This window comes from Sorex araneus, chromosome 4, assembly GCF_027595985.1.
Source record: "Sorex araneus isolate mSorAra2 chromosome 4, mSorAra2.pri, whole genome shotgun sequence".
Taxonomy (NCBI): Eukaryota; Metazoa; Chordata; class Mammalia; order Eulipotyphla; family Soricidae; genus Sorex; species Sorex araneus.
In genome coordinates, this window is record NC_073305.1 from 19,464,572 (window position 1) to 19,485,494 (window position 20,923).

The window sequence follows — 20,923 nt, forward strand, 5'->3', positions numbered from 1 at the left end:
TTTTAAATATGGGTACTTAATATATAATATTATAGTTCATAAAAGTTGAGCTCAGAGAAAATGAAAAATTTGCACATCTTTAGATATTAATTACCTTTAATAACAACCCTCTCTTCATATTCTTTAAGAGGTATTTTATCTTTCCAGGTAAGATAATTTGCGAACTCTAGGAGGCTAATCTTCCCATCATTATCCACATCACAATATTCGAAGAGTTTGTCCAAGACCTTCTCATCTAGATGCAAGTTGATCTGCTCGCAAGCTTCCCGAAGCTCTTCTTTATCTATTATCCCATCTGCATTCTGTTCAACACAAAGAAACAAAACAAACACAGATAGATAGATAGGTATGAAATAAGCATTGTCTGCAAAAGCATCATCTATTATGAAGTTTAAGACAAAAGGGAAGTTGGAAAAAAAACGAGGACAATAGTGGAGGGAAAGTCACAGTGGTGGTAGGATTGGTGTTGGAATATTAAAGGCCTATAACAAATGGGTCGTGAACAACTTTGTAAACTATAAAGTTTAAAGTGGAAAAATTTAGAAAGAAAAAAGGAGGACAAAAGAGGAAATGGAAGATAGCGCAAAAGGTTATGTGCATGCTATATGTGTGCAGAATATCTGATCCCTGGCACTATATGGTCCTCCGGCGCCTCAGGGTGTGCCCCAAAACCAACCAACCAGAAACAAACAAACTAAACCCCCCCAAAATGAAAAACAAAGCAAACAAAAACAGGAGTCCCTTTTGTAAGAACTATCTTCATATAAAGAACGTTTACACAAAGATAGTCAACTATTAAGTGAAATTGCCTCTCATTAGTTGATCTGATAAGTGCACAGTTTTGGACACTGGCTGGAGCAGGGTGTGGCTTGGAATTTTTTTTCATTCTCAAGTTTTTTTCTTATATCATGTCGTTTGCACTGCGGTAGAGCAGGTATTAGCTTGATTCATGCTAGACATTTCATTTGACCAATATTGTCTACTTTTGACAGCACTCAACAAATGTCCATGCTTCCAAAGTTTTTAACACATTTGGTGTTCCAGCTGTTTAGGAAACGGATCTCCACTTTTTTGTCTGGTAATGAGCAGAAGTTGGAGAGGTAGAGGCTAATATCACAAGGCAGATTCAAGACACTTGCCTGGTTATTGATGATACTCATAATACTCAGATTCGGGGCAAGAGGGACTCACTGTAAGAATCAGTACTAAGACTCATCCTGAAGCAGGGAAAGGGGTAGGTTTTTAATTCTACTCAGATGATAATTTTTCTTTTTTTTTTTTTTTTGGTTTTTGGGTCACACCCGGAGATTCTCAGGGCTGACTCATGGCTCTGCAGTCAGGAATCACTCCTGGCGGTGCTCGAGGGACCATATGGGATGCTGGGAATCGAACCCAGGCTGACCAAGTGCAAGGCAAACGCCCTACCCTCTGTACTATCACTCCAGCCCCAATTATTATTATTATTATTTTTTGGCACTGCCAGGGATCAAACCCAGGGCCACACCATGCAAGGCAAGCACTCTCACCCCCAGCTCCATCCCAGCCCTTAGAGTACCACAGAGTGTGAACGGAGGGAAATTTATAAAGGGTCTGAACAGAGAGGAGAAAGTGGGAGAGAGGAAGTGAGCACACGGTATTTATTAAAGAAGGGTCGAAAGAGCTGGGACTTTTCACCACTCAGCCCCTTCTGCAATTTATCAACCCACTCTAAGTACATTTGGAGAGGACAGTAAAAGGCCTAAGTATTTGGCTGAGGGTGTTGGCAGCTGAAGAGCTTTAGCCCTCACTTCTCTGAGATGGGCTCCCAAGGGAAGCCTTAAAAGGACTCACTAACTAGTATTCAGCTCTTATGACAAGGACTGAATTCACAATGCTGATGAAGTTGATCCCTTGAAGAATGAGAAGCTGGTCTGATGATTCTGAATAAATTCCTGCCCCTCAGATCTGTAGGCCTGGAAAACGTTTCTAATTCTTGTTAAAAAAAAAAAAAAAGGAGGATCAAAGGCATATGCATCTGACCGAGAATACCATGGTACCAGACTTCAGAGGGGTACAGATTCAAACATGAGCAGTGAGCACTAGCGCCATTGTCTCACTCAGTCTGAAGGGGACTTTCTGAGGTTCAGTAGTGGAGTTTGGGCAGGTACTGTTCAAAGTAGTATAGGAAAGCTAACCATACACTAGCCTGTGGCTTACACAACTGAATGTATAATTAGTATTAATGCTTTATATGCCAGTATTTTGAGAGTTTTTAAGTACCAGAGGCCCTGATATTACCTTTATGGTGCCACAGATCCTATGTTACAAGTCATTGTAACTGCCACTTGCAGTTGTCTTGGGAGATTCTGAACCCAATGCCTCGGAACCCACTTAAGAAGTTAATATGTTTTTCCAGTGACTGGGTTTCTCTTGAAACCGAACGTTTAACCAATGAATTCCTGTGACTTTCCAAGATAATAATGGTTTTGAGGTGAACAAACTTGAACTCAATGGCTAACAAGGTGGAAAGAATCTAGTAAGCTTCATTTTTGAAATAATAATAAAAATAGTAGTGTATTCAAAATGGACTGGAACAATAGCCCAGCAGGTAAGGCATTTGCCTTGCATGCAGCCAACCCGGGTTTGATTCTTCTATCCTTCTCGGAGAACCCAGCAAGCTACCAAGAGGATCCCGCCAGCATGACAAAGCCTGGCATGCTACCCGTGGCATATTCAGTATGCCAAAAACAGTAATAACAAGTCTCACAATGGACGCATTACTGGTGCCCGCACGAGCAAATTGATGAACAAAGGGATGACAGTGCTACACTATTTAAAATGTCAGCTAAGTTGACCCCAGTGATATCCTAACTTCACATGAAAAGGACCAGTATTTAATTTCTGTCTGTTTGGTGTTTGTTTTGTTTTGGGGCCACTCCTGGGCATGCTCAGGGCTATTCCAGGCTCTGTTCTCGGGAGTGAACCGTGGCAATACTCAGGAGACCATATGCAGTAGTGTGATGAACCAAATGGTTGAATGAAAGGGAAGTGCCTCAATCTACATCATCTCTATGGCTCCTGGCTGCAATCCTTTGGGAATAAATTATTCATTTTTGCGTTCACTCTACCTCCTAAAAGAAAGTCACTGTCTTGGTAGAATCATCTATTCATAGAGAATCTAAATTCTGGGGTTAGGTTGACTCACCAGCACCTAGTGATCTTCACTGGGCTCCTGTTTTTCAACCTCACTGACAATAAAGTTCTCCAAATGAACTCTAGTAAGTGGGGTAGAACTCAAACTTATTCTTATGACTTTGGCCAATACTTCTCGTGATGTACCTGCTATACTCATAGGGCCTGGGACTATTGCCAACGACTTACCTATACTACAGATGAGAAGAGTAAAGATATATTTGGGGGGAGGGAGGCTGGAGCAATAGTACAGCGTGTAAGGCATTTGTCTTGCACGCAGCCAACCCGGGTTTAATTCCCAGCATCCCATATGGTCCCCTGAGCACTGCCAGGAGTAATTTCCTAAGGGAGTAACCCCTGTGCATCACCAGGTATGACCCAAAAAACAACAACAACAAAAAGATACCTTTTTTGAGTAGTCTGAAAATGATGGGAATAAATCATAACTGCTGACTGAATTTCCTATGTGGAAAATTCATAAAGATACCTCATGAGAGTGGTTCATTCTCTGATAAGAATGACTGCAATCAAGCTTCTTATTAAGCCTGAACCATCCAAATTGCTTCTTCCTGAAGCCAGCACTGTACCACAATAGAACACACCCACCATTATAGACAGGTCACAGAGGAAAGCATTCTATGTATATGATGCAGAGATTACCGCAGCACGCCTAACTTGTGACTCCTATCAAATATGGATTTGTCTCACAGTGAAAGAGGACACATCACCTACAATACATTACACATACACACATAGACACACACATATACACACCTATTCTGTGTTCCTAGAAAACTGAACTCTTATAATCACTCAGAGCAATTGATGGGACAACATATCATTAACATATTTTCTCGTAATGGAGTTTTTGTTCTAGTCAAATCAGTCAACTCCAGTCATAACAATATGTCATGTTAGGGATGGGTGTTTGATCATTTTGTGATTGTAACCCAAACATGAAAGCTTGTAACTATCTCACAGTGATTTAACAAAATTTTTTTTAAATGTCATGTGAAATTAATCTGAGTCAAAATTCATGAGTTTTTTTTTTAATATCTGGACTGACTTCAATCTGAAAATGATACTTTATTCCAAAACAGCTACTCACCAATGAGCTGTGAATAAAGATATTCAACCTTTCTTGCCCCCAACTATTCATAGCTCTCTGAAATTACTGAGCTTTAGAACCACCTTCTCAAGAAATATCTACTGTCTTCACTGGCTCTTAGCTCACGTATCCTTAGTAAAGCAGTTTTATCATTGAACGCAGTTGCCCCTAAAAGGAATCATTTCATCTCAGCTGCTTCTAAGTAATAGATATAATAGAAGCATTCAGAGTTTTATTTCATCCTATTTTAAGATTTTGAAGACTGCTGTGAGGACTCCTGGATATTGGAACTTTTTCTTTACACTCTTCACATTTTTAGTTCCCTAAGCACAAAGTCTGGAATGTTTTCTGTATTATAAGTACTCAGTTAAAAAAAAATTAGGCTGGGGATGTGACTCGGTGGTAGAGTACTTGCTTTGCATTTATGAGGCCCTGCTTTGGATTTCCAGCACACATAATCCCCTAAGCACCACTGGGTGTGACCCTAAGAGCCCCTAAGCACAGCCAGGTGCGGCAATAAATAAATCACTTAAAACATAATTAATTTTATAATTCAATAAGATTTATTAAAAGAATCCTAGTGTATTTGTTCTGTTGTTTTTCTTTCCCTTAAAATTAAATCTAGACATCCAACAATATGAAAACTAAATAATAAAAGATTATCCCACAGCGGTACTTCTAAGAACAACAACATTTTATTACTGTCTGAGAAAAATAAAACCCTTCATGGACTAAGTACTATACAGTTTAAAAGTTATATAAGCATTAAATAATTCTCCCCAATTTCCTGCCTATTTAATTTTATTTTTATTTTATTTTATTTTGCTTTTCGGGTCACACCCAGCGATGCACAGAGGTTACTCCTGGCTCTACACTCAGGAATTACCCCTGGCAGTGCTGGGGGACCATATGGGATGCTGGGAATCGAACCCGGGTCGGCCGCGTGCAAGGCAAATGCCCTACCCGCTGTGCTATCACTCCAGCCCCTGCCTATTTAATTTTATCATAAAGGACGTGCCTGATGGTTCTCTAAGATAATAAGGCATTTTCTTGCCTATAATAATTTAAAATAATTTTTTTTTTTTTTGCTTTTTTTGGGTCACACCCGGCGATGCACAGGGGTTTCTCCTGGTTCTACACTCAGGAATTACTCCTGGCAGTGCTCAGGGGACCATATGGGATGCTGGGATTCGAACCCGGGTCGGCCGCGTGCAAGGCAAACGCCCTACCCGCTGTGCTATCGCTCCAGCCCCAATTTAAAATAATTTTTAAAGCAAAAGACTATGTATTATTAATTATGGACCACTAGATTGATCTGACTTAATCAAATTATAATATCAGAGTGGCCTAAATTTAAGTGACCTTACTTTCTCAAACCAAAAACCATACACTTTTCTCCCCAGAGGGAAACACTTTTTGTTTGGAGGCCACTCCCACAGTGGTGCTTGGGGACACCTCTGGTGGTTTGGGGGGGTCAAAGTGAAATCACTGCTGCTTTGGATTAAACCTGGGCCTCCTACATAAAGCATGTGCTCGAGCTCCAGATAGAGCCTGTGAGTTACTTTCCTAGCCAGAGGGAGAAACATCTGAAGTTTGATTTCAATCTAGACTGATAGCACCACTTATAAAGCATATGCAAACTGTTTAAACCTCAGGAGTCCGTCCCAGGAGTGCATAATGCTGGCCCTTCCCCTTGCCCCCAGCATACTATAGTTTAGAAGTCTACTAAAAGTGGTTCTCTGGAGGCTGGAGAGGTTATACAGGTTAAGTCACTTGCCTACCACTGCATACACCCTATATTTAGGGGTCTGGACACTGACCCCTTAATATACAACCAAGAGTAGTCCCTGATCAATGTGGGGTTTGACACAATCATCACATACACACATACAAACAAAGTGATTCTCAAACTTGAATATGCATCAGAATCACCTAAATAGCTTGTAAAAAGAATTATTAAGCCCCAATCCTGAGTTCAGTAAGCTGGGGTAGGCCTTCAATGTGTATTTCTAACCCATTACCAAATAATAATGAAGGTGATGCAAGAAACACATTTTTCGGGACTGGGATAGCACAGTGGGTAGGGCATTTGCCTTACAAGCAGCCAACCTGGGTTCAATTCCCAGCATCCCATATGGTCCCCCAGGCACTTCCGGGAGTATTTCCTGAGTACATGAGCCAGGAGTAACCCCTGTGCATCACTGGGTGTGACCCAAAAAGAAAAAATAAAAAGAACCACACTTGAATAACCATTGATCTAACCAATGATCAGAGTCAAGGGCCTGTCAAAGATCAATGAGAAAATATTTCAGGTGGTTTTGTTTTTTTGAGTAAATATCCAAGTCTCTGTTTGCTGACCCTCCACTGGCTGTACGAAAGCAGGAGTAAAATGAGGGAACATGTAAAACTACTAACCAAAACAAAGTGATGAGTTGCATCCACAGGCCTTAGTGTGCTGACCCCTCCTAATCAACACCAGCCTGCTGGGATTTGGAAACCCACACATAGACCATAAAGCTCCGTGTTACTACTGGCCTTGTCATAGTGTCTGAAGGCTGCCAGCATGCTGTCAAAGTGTTGGTAGTTGAAGTTCTTAAAGCAATGTCGAACTGCTGCAATCTGGGCCCGCTCTCTATCCTTGCCTCGAAGATATTCACCAGGACGTCTATTATAGATGATATCACTCACTCCTAGTGAAGAAATAAAAAAACATATATATCTTTCTTCTGAATTAAAAGTCTGTAGAAACAGAGGTCAGGGTAGGCAGAGAGAGGGATACACTCTGAAATGGGGTCAGCTGGCATCAATTCGTCCTAAAGTGGGCAAAACACAAGCCTCAGGGTGCTTCAGCGTGACCTTTTTTGTCCACAATTTTTCCCATATATAAAAACCTTCTGGGTGATCTCTGTATAACAGAGACCCTTTTCTTCATCCACCCTTTTATGCAGTCTCTTTATACAGAAACTATTAAAGCTCTTATTCCAAAAATTTTCATCTTCAGAGCCAATACCCTTCCTTTACACTAAATAATGTAATCTTATCATGTAGTTTACAAAGGTAAGATCTTGAGTGAAATTAGGAAATTTTATCAAATGCTCTTGGGGACTGGAGCGATAGCACAGCAGGTAAGGCATTTATTTGCCTTGCACATGGCCAACCTGGGTTCGATTCCTCCATCCCTCTCGGAGAGCCCGGCAAGCTACTGAGAGTATCCCACCCACACAGCAGAGCCTGGCAAGCTACCCATGGTGTATTCAATATGCCAAAAACAGTCACAACAAGTCTCACAATGGAGACATTACTGGTGACCGCTCGAGCAAATCAATGAACAATGGGATGACAGTGACAGTGCTACAGTGCATCAAATACTCAAAACGATAAAGATATGTTATACTCATAAATTCATAACTATTGGTGGACAATCTCCTGCTGACAGATGCAAGAATGCAGCCAGCAGTAGGATGGAATATTCCCAAGCTGAAGCCTGCCCCCAAGAAGGAAAGAATTAGCAGGATCAGCTCAGCAAGTTTTCCCTTTGGGTATCTACTGTTTAGACTGCTTTAGGTGTGATTCCTCCTTTTCTTTCTGAATTGGCTGGTTGGTTGGTTGGTTGGTTGGTTGGTTGGTTGGTTGGTTGGTTGGTTGGTTGTTTAGTCGAAAGAGAGTGCTTGTGAATTTTTGGCAATGCTGTAAATCATAGTTTGTAGTTCAGTAAATCTGAGGGGAGCCTAAGAATCTTGCAGGAAACACCAACACCACAGACCATGTACTGAATATTAAGGGCCTAATATAATATTAGCTCATTGAAAAACTTCTCGTGGACTGGAGATAGTACAAGAGATAAGGTGTTGCCCTTACATGCAACCAGCCCTGGTTGGATCCTTGCCCCCTCAGATGGTCTCCAGAGGATTATTATCAAGGGTGATTCCTGAAACAGGAATAGCCCCGGAGCACCACCAGTTATGACCCGAAAAACAAAAAATAACTAACAAAGTAAAAAGTAAAAAGCACTCATTTCACTTTAGTTTGTTCAATACAAACCATATTTATTTCCTACATAAAATGTAAGTTATTAATACACTTAGATACTCATTACATGTACTTTTTCTTTCTTTTTTTTTTGCTTTTTGGGTTACACCCAGCGATGCTCAGGGATTAATCCTGGCTCTGTGCTCAGTCATTACTCCTGGCAGTGCTTGGGGGACCATATGGGATGCCGGGGATTGAACCCAGGTTGGCCGCATGCAAGGCAAACGCCCTACTGCTGTACTATCACTCTGGCCCCCATTACATGTACTTCAAACTGTACCTATTTGAAATATTATAATATGAAAAAGTTTCTTTCTTATGCTACATTTTTTCTCCATTAATGTTAAGTGTAATTTTTAACCCTTTAAAATTAGAAACTTTCTCCGCCGGAAGTCACGCCCTCGACCCACCCTCGGCGCCATCTTGCTGCCACAATCCACAGAGAAGCCAGCAACACCGGGGGGCCGGAAGGAGGAGGTGCCGCCAGCACACCTTCTCCAGATGGAACCCTGGCGACACTGAGCAGCAACTAACACGGCTCCAGGATTCGGGACTGGGACAGATCCGAGCCGCGCGGCCGCACTAGCAGCCGCGCCACCTTTTCTAAAACCTGAAAACATACAATCTTTTCATTGAAAACTAATTATCAAATGCCTCCTTATTAGGGTTATCTTGTTTGGGGATATAACTCCCACAACAATAGTGAGTTTTGTGTTGAAATATGGAACGTAATCAAGGTAAAGAAAAAATAAAGTGAAATTCATCAGTTATACAGTTGGAGTGGGGGGTGGGGGGTATACCTGGGATTTTGGTGGTGGAATATGGGCACTGGTGAAGGGATGGTGTTTGAATACGGTATAACTGAGACATAAACCTGAGAACTCTGTAACTTTCCACATGTTGATAAAATATTTTTAAAAATTAAAATTAAAATTAGAAACTTTCAGAGTAGATGAACGTAACTGAATTTTACTGTTAGTTTTCAGGGAGAAGATTTGTGTTTCTTTCTGCATTATATTTACCATACTCTTCGGGACGGAAACAGGCTCCAAAAGTGTGGTCTGGAGAAAGCTTCATTGTCTCTGCAATACTGTTTAAAATTAAAGAATAAAAATTAGTTCGAGTGCCCAATATAGTATGGGGAGAGGGCTCAAAGGACTGGAGCACATGCTTCACATGCTAATTCCCCATGTTTGATCCCCAAAACTACCTGTTCCCCCAAGAACTCCCAGGAGAGACCCCCAGCATTGTGCTAGGAGAGGGCCCCCACATACCAACAGGTATGACTCCCAAAACAAAAACCCAAACAGCATCACATGGCCTCCCTAAAATCTAAAATATAGTTATGCTGGTTTCCAATGGCTTACATCTCCCTCCTCTGGACAAACTTTCTCCAAGAGATCACTTATCTAATTTTCTGCAGACATTAACAATGGTGAAATCCTTTCACATGTATCACTGTCTCACTGTCATCCCATTGCTTATCGATTTGCTTGAGCGGGCCCCAGTAATGTCTTCATTGTGAGACTTGTTACTGTTTTTGGCATATTGAATACGCCATAGGTAGCTTGCCAGGCTCTGCCGTGCGGGCGAGATACTCTCGGTAGTTTGCCGGGCTCTCTGAGAGGGGCGGAGGAATAGAACCCCGGTCAGCCTCGAGCAAGGCAAATGCCCTACCTGCTGTGCTATCGCTCATCCTTTCACATGTGTCAGATTTAAAAAGAAACAACAGCCCAAGTATATGGCTCAAATGGCACAGGCTTTGCATGAGAGAGGCCTTGGGTTTCATCCCCGGAACTGCATACCTCGTCCCCACTACCAGTACCTACTAAGGAATAGTCCTAGTGACCGCCAGATCACCACTGACCTTAGTTTTGCTGTGAGTGGGCAAGTTCCCTCACTAATGCAAAAGGTTCATATTTCTGTTTTATTTAATAGATTGACTCTATTAGGACACAAACCATTTCCATGAGTCCTCTTTAACATCTGATCCAAAGACGCTATCCATTTGAACTTAATCATTAACTTACGGATCTAAACTTCTTCCAAGTTTATGCTGAAACTTTTCACTGAAATCATCAACTCTCTTGGATACTATTTTAGCTCCCTTTTTCCTAAAAAATTAAAAAGTTGTTAAGTATCTTTAATTGCTTCACGTATTCTGACTGCTAATTTTGATAAAAAATATAAGGCTACTTCATTTATTTTCATTACACAACCAAAGTGTTCAGATCAGAGACAAACTCAACTGTTTGAACTCATGTAAATAACAGTTTTCATGCAGAAGGCCCAGGTTCCTTTGTACATCGTGGTCCCCACCCCAAACACACACACACACACACAAACATAAACACACATATACCCCAGGACTACCAGACATGACTGTGCACAAAATCAGGAATAGCCCCTGAGCAATGCAAGGGAGGGAGGGAGAAAGGAAGAAAAGGAAGGGAGGGAGGGAGGGAGGATGGGAGGGAGAAAATGAGAGAGGGAGGGAGGAAGGGAGGACAGCAAATAACCAAGGGGAATAAAAAGATAACTTACAGCTATTAAAAATACATGGAAAATTATAATACTCTTTAGTGAAAAAATATTAATTAAAGAATAAAAGATCCAGAGAGATAGCTCAAAGGGACAGGGTATGCTTTGCATTAGAGAGGACTGGGTTTAATCTCCATCACTGCATGGTTGCCCCTGAGCACAGCTGGATGTGGCTCCAAAACAAAAAACAAAAAGAATTTTAAAAATTAAATAATAATGTGCCAGGGGGGCTGGAGTGATAGCACAGCGGGCAGGGCGTTTGCCTTGCATGCAGCTGACCCGGGTTCGATTCCTAGCATCCCATATGGTCCCCTGAGCATGGCCAGGGGTAATTCCTGAGTGCAGAGCCAGGAGTGACCCCTGAGCATCGCTGGGTGTGACCCCAAAAGCAAATAATAATAATAATAATAATAATAATAATGATAATAATAATGTGCCAGAGAAGTAATATAGGAAGGTTAAGCTGTTTGCTTTGCATGTGGTTCACCTTGGTTCGATTCCCAATACCACACATACTCTCCTGAACACTGAGTCAGAGTAAGCACTCAGCATAGCTGGATGTGACCCAAAAGCATAAATAAAAAAGATGAATAAAGTGGCATTTTAAACATAGTAACACAGTTTAACATAATAAGCAGTACACACACACACACACACACACACACACACACACAAACGAGGGCGATAAGTATGGAAAAGCAAGTGGCTTATCAGTGTAAATTGTTATAATTCTTTTGGGAATAATAAGGCAATAAAATTAAAAAGTGGAGGCCAGAGAGATAGTACAGCAGGTAGGGCATTTGCCTTGCATCTGGTAGACCCAGATTGATCCCCCTATGGTCACCCCAAATCCCATCAGTAGTGATCCCTGAGCACAGAGTCAGGAGTAAGTCCTGAGCACGCTAGGCATGCCTCCAAACACAAACAAACAAAAAAGCTAAAACAAAGACAGTGACTAATTCCTGTCACATTAACAAGAATGCATTCTATGCATTTTAAGTGTTGTTGTTAAGAATATACCGCAGTATAAATTATTTTATATTAAATGTAAGTGAACAGAATATAAAATAAAATTGCACTCTGAAAAAGCGATGCAAAAATCCATACAGGAAGTCACATAGACAGAAATGCATTAAAAAGATAATAATGGTTGAATTAGGTTGACAGGATTATGGGTGGTTTTATTTTCTGTAATATAATTTCATGTTTTTATCATTGTGATTAAATGAGTAAGATTTCTTTTGAGAGCTGTAAAATTACACTATTATTTAATAACATTAAAATTAATAAATTCTCTATTGTTTGCCAAGACTGAAAACAATGAACATTAAATTCTCAAACTCCATTTGCTTTTTAAAAGTATTTCCTTTACTATAGAAATATCAAGCTGAATAATTTTCTGGAGAAGAGTGACACTCTGTGGAGAAACAAAAAATGAACCATAAAGTGATTTATTATTTCTTCATTTACTTCCCATTAGCTCAAAAAAGAAAAATCACAATGAGGATGAAATATAATCTGTCTTATTTCTTCATTTACTTCCCACTAAATTCAAACACACACAAAAATGTGTTTTTTTACAAAAGTCAGAAGAAATCAAAATCAGTTTAAGGATGACATTGTAAACAACTGAAGCTGAAATTTGTAACCAGGGGGCCAGAGTGATATACAGTGATTAAAGTGCTTTCTTTGTAAGCGACTGACCCAGGTTCAATCCTCAATCCCTGACACCCCATACGATGCCCCAAACCCTGCCAATTCCTGAGCACAGTCAGGTGTAGAAAAAATATCTGACAACCAGCTCCAGGGCTGGGATGTGACTCCAGTATAAAGCTCATGCCCAGAATGTGAGTTCAATTCCCGGCTCTGCAAGATCCCCTGAGTACCACCATCTGCCCGACTTCTAATCCATCAAGCCCATACCATTGAGCAAGCATTGCCCCCAGGGGCCCAGGGCCTCCCCACAACCCTATTACAAAGTAATATGTAATTGGTGGCCCTATTACAAAGTAAAAACAAGCCAAAATCCCAGCCCCAACAGAGAATAATCAGGGATGAAAAATATAGATTATAAATTGAAAAGACTAATTCCTTCTAATTCTAAAAGTATTTAGATTACATATCTGGGAGAATCCAGAAGTAGCAGCCATGTATATCAGAACATTGCTAACTGTAACATCACCACACATATTCACTAACCAAGCGAGAATAAAGAATTTTGCCCACCATGAATTCATGCACATGTAATACACATATGAACATGTAAACATATATGTGCTATGCATGCACACATATCTGTAATTTGGGGGAGTGCACACCTGGCTGTGCTGGGGATCAAACCAAGGTTGGTCACGATCAAGTCAAGAATCTTAAGCCCTATTCCATCTCTTCAGCTCCATACTACTGTTTGAATATCCACCTGATTCTGGTTTTTTTTAATGTATTTAATTAAAACACCATGATTTACAAAGTTACTGATACTTGAGTTTTAGATATATAATATTTCAACACCAGTCCCATTACCAGTGTCAACTTCTCTTCACCAGAGTTTCCATAATCAGTCAACTCCAACACACATCCTCCACCCCGAACCCTGGACTCCGCCCCCCCACACACACACATCTACCACCTTGAAAGGCACATTACAGAGTTCAGTGGTTTCTGTTCAAATCTCATGAGTTTGTTTTTTTTTTTTCATTGTTGTTGAGTCTGTGCTTCGGATACACAGCTCTAATGCTCTCCCACATCACCAGTATAACTGAAGCCCTGACCATTACCATTATTGCTTCAGTGTAGGATAACATAGCCTCGGGTAGTTTAGGTTTATTGGATTGTTCCCATCACAGCGCTCCCTTTCCTCTATATTTATTTGTAACTTCTTTCTTTGTGTTCTGTTGACTTGTAAATATTGTTTTTCTCTTCTCCTTAAATCCTTTGTATAGTTTATTCAGAGCAATGTCCTTTTTGTGGGGCACAGGAAGACAGTAGTAAATGCTATGCTTTTGTTGTGTGGGAGTCATTTGACTCTAAGTGATATTTTCCTCCTGGGCATCTGTTCTCTCGACCTAAGCCTCAGCTGCCCTTACTTCCTAGTACCCCCAAAAGCAGGGTCCCTACAAGGGACCGGATAGACCCAGGGCAAGCGGTGAGCTATGTGCTACCCTGGCATCGAGATGGGCCTGGCCAAAACGCCTAATGCTTAACTATGTAACTTAACAATAAGAGCTTGGTCATGGACAGATGCTGTCATGATCCAAAACATAATAATTAGGTTTGGAGCCTGCTAGGTTTAGGAATGATTAATCTGGCCTGAGCTCTGTAGTCTGAGCTGCCTAAAAAGCTTCAATGTATCTCTTACTGTGTCCATACAAAAATAACTAAAGGAGAAAAACACGTTAAGAGGCATTTTGCCAGCAAGCCATCAGGAAGGGCTTCCTTATGTTGTTTCTTCCTGACTGGGTGGAGCTTGGGCCAGGAGGGCAAGGTGGAGAGAGGTAAGTAGGGGTGGAGAGAGACGCAGAGGGAATCAGAATCGAGAGAGGAGAGGGAGAGCCCAGGCTTCGAGACGCAAGGCTGAGAGATGAGCGGGAATCGAGGAATGAGGGGCAAGGAAGGAAGATGAAGAGATGGGAGATGGAAGAGGCACGCTAACCAACCTGATCCTCGTTCTTCCTTCGCCTGCCCATCGCCTACAGCAGTCCAGATCCTGTCCATACACAGCGGCTCAAGAGCACCAAAGGTGGGCGGTGAGAGAGAGCCTCCCAGATAACCAGCAAACACACATCCTTCACTTCATTACTTCCTTCTCATCTTTTTCCTTCCCACCTTGATTTGTCCTTCTTTGTCTTTCTATTCCCTAACCACTGGGGTCAAGGGTGATCGACACACACACCTCCTTTACTACATTACAGTTCTTTATCCAGTTTTCCATCCAAAATGCTATATATCACAGATAAATTATATCATCCTATATTGAGTAAAATAAACCAGATGAAGAGAGACAAAGGATGATCTACCTGACCCTTTTATCAAATGATCATAAACAGAATAGTGCAGAAGGAGAGTGGAAACAAGGATCAAGAGGAGTGGCCCATGCTTAGAAGCTGGTCACAAGGGGAGGGCAGCTATGATAGAGAAGGGACCACTCTGACAAAAGTAGTTAGAAATGATCACTCGGCTGGAGTGATAGCACATCAGGTAGGGAATTTGCCTTCCAAGCAGCCGACCTGGGTTTAATTCCTCCCTCCCTCTCAGAGAGCCTGGCAAGCTACCCATAGCGTATTCGATATGCCAAAAACAGTAAAAACAAGTCTCAAAGTGGAGACGTTACTGGTGCCCGCTCGAACAAATCGATGAGCAATGGATGACAGTGACAGTGACAGTGATATATTTATCAGCACCAGGAGTCAAACTTGAGACATGACACATGCAAAGCATGAGTTTTACCTTTGATTCCAAATCCCTAGCCAGGTGGGCATATATTACATAATACATAATAAATATAATATGTAAACTATAGGTTGATATTTTTAAGCTTTCTGAAGTGGATAACCCACATCTTCAAGTATCAATTTCTATGTTATATTTAATTAGAAATAGTTATAGTCCCTAAGTATTTAAATAATTTATCTTCTCCTTTATGACTGAAGACTTTAATAATGATAAATTAGGGTCAGAGCAATAACTTAAAAGAGCTTTTGTGTGGGAGCCCTAGGTTTAATCCCTAGCACTATATGATCACCGGAGTACCACTTCATATGACACAAAACCTAAACAAAAAAAGTAAACTTTCAAGTATTTGTTACATAAGCTCTTCCTCTACACACTAAATTATCTCATCTGCATTTATTATAATAATATAAGTATTTCTTTTGCATTTGTTTTATCATCATTACTTTCAATAATTCAAGTATCAGAAACATCATCATCATCATCATCATCATCCCATTGATCGTCGATTTTCTCGAGCAGTCTCAGTACCATCTCCATTCGTCCTAGCCCTGAATTTTATTTTTTTTTAATTTATTTATTTTTAATTAGAGAATCACCGTGAGGGTACAGTTACAGATTTATACACTTTTGTGCTTATACTTCCCTCATACATAGTTTGGAACCCATCCCTTCACCAGTGCCCATTCTCCACCACCCGTAAACCCAGTGTCCCTCCCACCCTCCCCAATCCCATCTCCCCCCCACCCCACCCTGCCACTGTGGCAAGGCATTCCCTTCTGTTTTCTCTCTCTAATTAGCTGTTGTGGTTTGCAATAAAGGTGTTGAGTGGCCGCTGTGCTCAGTCTCTAGCCCTCATTCAGCCCGCAACTCCCTTCCCCCACATGGCCTTCGACTACAATGTAGTTGGTAATCGCTTCTCTGAGTTGACCTTTCCCCGGAACGTGAGGCCAGCCTCGAAGCCATGGAGTCAACCTCCTGGTACTTATTTCTACAGTTCTTGGGTGTTAGTCTCCCACTCTGTTATTCTATATACCATAGATGAGTGCAATCTTTCTATGTCTGTCTCTCTCTTTCTGACTCATTTCACTCAGCATGAAACTTTTCATGCCCATCCACTTGACTACAAAATTCTTGACCTCCTTTTTTCTAACAGCTGCATAGTATTCCATTGTATAGATGTACCAAAGTTTCCTCAACCAGTCATCCGTTCTGGGGCATTCGGGTTTTTTCCAGATTCTGGCTATTGTAAACAGTGCTGCGATGAACATACATGTGCAGATGTTGTTTCGATTGTACTTTTTTGCCTCTCTGGGATATATTCCCAGCAGTGGTATTGCTGGGTCAAATGGGAATTCAATATCTAATTTTTTGAGAGTCGTCCAAATTGTTTTCCAGAAGTAGCCCTGAATTTTAGATGCTTCTTTTTAACTCCTCCTTCCCAATGGTGCCGCATGGAGGCTCTTTCAGGGCCAGGGAATGAGACCCATCATTGTTACTGGTTTTGGCATATGAATACACCACGGGGAGCTTGTCAGGCTCTCTCATCTGGGCAGGAAACTTTTGGTAGCTTGCCAGGTTCTCTAAAGGGGAGAATTAGGATATAAGATGTCAAGCAGCCGCAAAGCAACCACACACTTCCGGGAGCTTGGTCTTATAGTCTCTGGATGTTGGCCGTTGGTGGGATTACACAGCACCAGGGGCAGTTTCTGGGTGTGACCTCCTAGCTACTGGAAAATAGGGGATCTGGGCGGAAGAGGCCTAGTCCTGATCCAAGCAGGCTTGGAGATCTCAGTCCCGGGTCCCACACACCTGGGTTCCTCTGCCAGTTCCTTCATGCGAAACTCATATAATAAAGAAATAGAAGAATGGAAATCAAATTTCCAGCCTGTGATCACAGAATCACATTCCCTTCAACCTGATAAAATAATTAAAGACAATTAAAGACAGACACTGGAGCTACACGATCTGATTTCATTCCTGCACCTATACTTCATAGCTGAACATTCTTAGGCAAATGATTTAACTTCTAGGCTTCTTGGTTTCTTGAGAAGGATAAAATTTGTAGTATACTATCTCATAAAGTCATTAGTAATATTAAACTAATAACATAAAAAGAATTTAGCATGTTGCCGCTCTCATTAGGAGTTGTTACTACAGGCACCACACAGAAAACTGAACAAAAACAGAGAAGTTAGGGGACTCTGGGAACAGCAAAGTTTGCTTGCATGTAGAGGTGTATAGAAAGTTGCAGAGCCATTATTTCACTTTAAGAGGGAAGAGGGAAAAACAAACCTATTGATGTGCAGAAATGCAGGCTCACAGCACATACTTTGCATGGTGGGAGACCCATATTTGATCTCCTGCACTTCGCGGTAGCCCAGCATTGCCAGAACTGACCCTCAAGCACAGAGCTGAGGTGGAAATGGCTGCCCTCAACCCCAGTACAGGCAGGGCTGACTCAAAAAACTGCCACTGAAACAGAAAGAAAAGAAATGCAGGCCCAGTATATTACTAGTTTCCTGTGGTTGCTATAACAAATTACCACAAACCACTGCTGATTCAAAAAACAGAAATGTATTCTCTTGTAATTGTGGAAACCAAAAACCTACATCCAAGAGTAGGTTGTCAAGGTCACGTGTTCTCCAATGGCTCTAACAAGAATCTGTTCATTGTTTCTTCTCAAACCTATTGGATATTTTTTCCTTCTTCTCTTTTGAGACCACATCACTCAATCTCCCCCTCCAAACTTGGTCTCTCTTTTTTGTGATCTTTTTTGTTTCAGATCTTCCTTTGCCTTTGCCTTTTAATGATGATTTTAATTGCAATTGGATTTAGGACCACCCACATAATCCAGAATGATCTCTTAATCTCAAAATACTTAGTTACATTTATGAAGACTTGTAAAATAAAACATGGACATATCTTTTTGCAAAGTCACCAATCAAGCCTCTGGACCACTATATCCAATTTTCTGATTTTTTTTTAGGGAACGATTTTTTATGTTATCTCTTAGTGGTTTCGTATTTGCTTAAACATAAAATATAACAGGTAATAAAACACTATGAAATCTATTTTGAATTTTAAAGAAAGTAGTCATAAATAAGACAATGACATAGAAAGTTGACATTTGGTAAAATATAAGCCAGGTGCTCCCATGTGTTGTAGGGGAGACACCTATCCTCACGTGTGCCCTTCTGTCTCCTATTCCAAAAAAAAAAACTATTAACGAGGTTGAATGACAAAAGACAGTTCAATTACTTGTGGTATTTTTTTTTTTTGGTTTTTGGGTCACACCCGGCGATGCACAGCGGTTACTCCTGGCTCTTCACTCAGGAATTACCCCTGGTGGTGCTCAGGGGACCATATGGGATGCTGGGATTAGAACCCGGGTCGGCCGCGTGCAAGGCAAATGCCCTACCCGCTGTGCTATCACTCCAGCCCCTACTTGTGGTATTATTGCAGAAATTTGAAATCTCATTATCTTTAGAAAACAAATAGGGACCCACCTCCCACAGCTGCCATCTTGTCAACTTACCCACTGGCCCTACTCTTCAGACTCACAACCTAATCTCAGAGGAGATGCAAGCCAAGTAACTAAAATTCATGAGCACATTGGCCTCCCTGCTGAAAACTCTGGGTCACCCCCTGAGAGCAGGGCAGGCCAAGTTCCTGCCCTGCCAAAGCCCTGGCAACTACACACACACACCCCACCAATGTTGCCATGCCAACAACCCAACTCCACTACTTCACTAATAATCTCTTCAGAAACACTAAACTACGAAAATTTCAGGTACTCTGGTGTGCAGGCTGAGAACTTTGGGGTCCGCCCAGAATAGGGGTGGACATTATCCCCCTCCAATCCCTCTGGACCTTCTAGGAGCCACATCCACCTCCCATAGCCACAGCCATGCCATGTCTTTAGCCAGTCTGACAGATGCTGAAGTTTCAAGATTGCATGGCTACATACCAAATTCCACAATACTGAAATTTCAGCAGAAATTAGATGGGAAAATAGCACAGAAGTGAACTAAAAAAACAAAAATAAGACAGAAGGCTTAGCTAGCAACAAACAGCTTAGTAAATCCTCAGACAAGAATGTAAAAACCCCATGATGAGATATAACAATTTTCACACACTTCCCTTTACTGAAGTATTTTTGACAATTCCATTAGCATTTATTTATAACAAGCAATATAAAATAAGTCATTGTGTGCCGGCTATGGGAGCAAGTTTGGGGAGAAATGATAGAGCTAGTGGTGGAATTGATGTCGGAACATCAAAAGCTCTTAACAACTGTGTTATGGACAACTTTGTAAACGACAGTGTTTAATAAAGTATTTGTTTAAATAGGACAGGAAAGGTAGTATAGTGGCTGAGACAGTTGTCTTGCAAGCAGCTGGTCCTGGTATGATCCCTGGCACCATATATGATCCCCTAAGCACCACCAGGAGTAAGCCCTGAGCACAGAGCCCGGAGTAAGTCCCAAACACCAGTGGGTATGGCCCCCACAAAAAAAAAAAGAAAAAGAAAAAGCACTCCTGAAACATACATAAAGATCTAAACCAAGAATACTTCATTATAAAAGAAAAAAAATTGGAACACTTAATACATATTTATTCCAGACCACAGTATAACTTAACTTACATTTGTAGTTCATGGAGCCAATGTAAACTTTTTGCCATGTTTCTTCCATCATTAACATGTGGTGTAGGGACCCCATATGTGTTTAACTTATGGAAACTTGATGGGTTATATTTTCGGTTCTTTGGTTCTCCTGTGGGGTCGGGGGAAAGATTTATGAGTCAAGCAAAATAAATAACTTTATATTGAACAATGTACATGATATTCTTCTTGACTTTGAAAATGAGAGTGGGATAAAGATTGAAATTCTAACAGTCTATGAAATTGCACAGATTCCGATACAGATGACAAGGAGTCTTCTTCCATGTGAGTAGAGGGATTAGCAGGACAAGATTTCTTGTGTTACTATTGGGAAGCAAGGAAGGAAGGAAAGTAAAGCAAAGCAAGTATTCTCCTCTTGGGAGTCAGGGGGAGTGTGGGTCCAAGATGGTCCACACCCACCAATGTTCAAGGGTTTCTGCTGGTTCTTTTTCACTCAGGAATTACTCAGTGCTCAGGGAACCATCAAGAATGCCAGGGATATGACATACAAAAGAATCTTGGAACCGAGCAGCTCTCTCGGAACCAAGCAGAGATGCCTCCGGACTGTGCACCCGGCTGAGTTCACCAGGCTGCTCCAGACAGGAGCAGGTGCTGTCCCTCAGCTTGCTCCATGGGAATCCCGGTGGCCGCCATCTTCCAGAACCCAATGAGAAGCCCAGGTACACGGGAACAGTAAGAGCAAACGCCAGGCCTCAGGGGATAGGGGATGAGCCAGTCCCTCTCATTCGCCCACCCTTCGGCCCTGCCTGAGATGATGCCCACAAACTGCCTTGGGCTACTATTTAAACTCCTTAATGGCCATAATCCAGAGACACACAAAAGAATCTCGGAACCCAGCAGCTGGCTGCAGAGATCTCTCCAGACACTAATTATCTAAAATTTTAGAATTCCTGGAGCCAAGCAATACAAAACAAATTATCTAGCATTGCCTTTTCGGTA

At 41.4% G+C, this 20,923-nt stretch overlaps 1 protein-coding gene across 1 annotated transcript in view; it reads right to left on the reverse strand.

The window, feature by feature from the left end:
• Positions 1-20,923, reverse strand: part of EFHB (EF-hand domain family member B) — a 49,516-nt gene that overhangs the window by 11,533 nt on the left and 17,060 nt on the right. The window contains exons 6-10 of the mRNA XM_004603942.2: positions 19,946-20,075; positions 10,339-10,422; positions 9,331-9,398; positions 6,815-6,969; positions 95-302 (exon numbers count right to left, since the gene is read on the reverse strand). Of these exons, the coding sequence (XP_004603999.2) occupies positions 95-302; positions 6,815-6,969; positions 9,331-9,398; positions 10,339-10,422; positions 19,946-20,075 (645 nt within the window). The remainder of the gene's footprint in view (positions 1-94; positions 303-6,814; positions 6,970-9,330; positions 9,399-10,338; positions 10,423-19,945; positions 20,076-20,923) is intronic.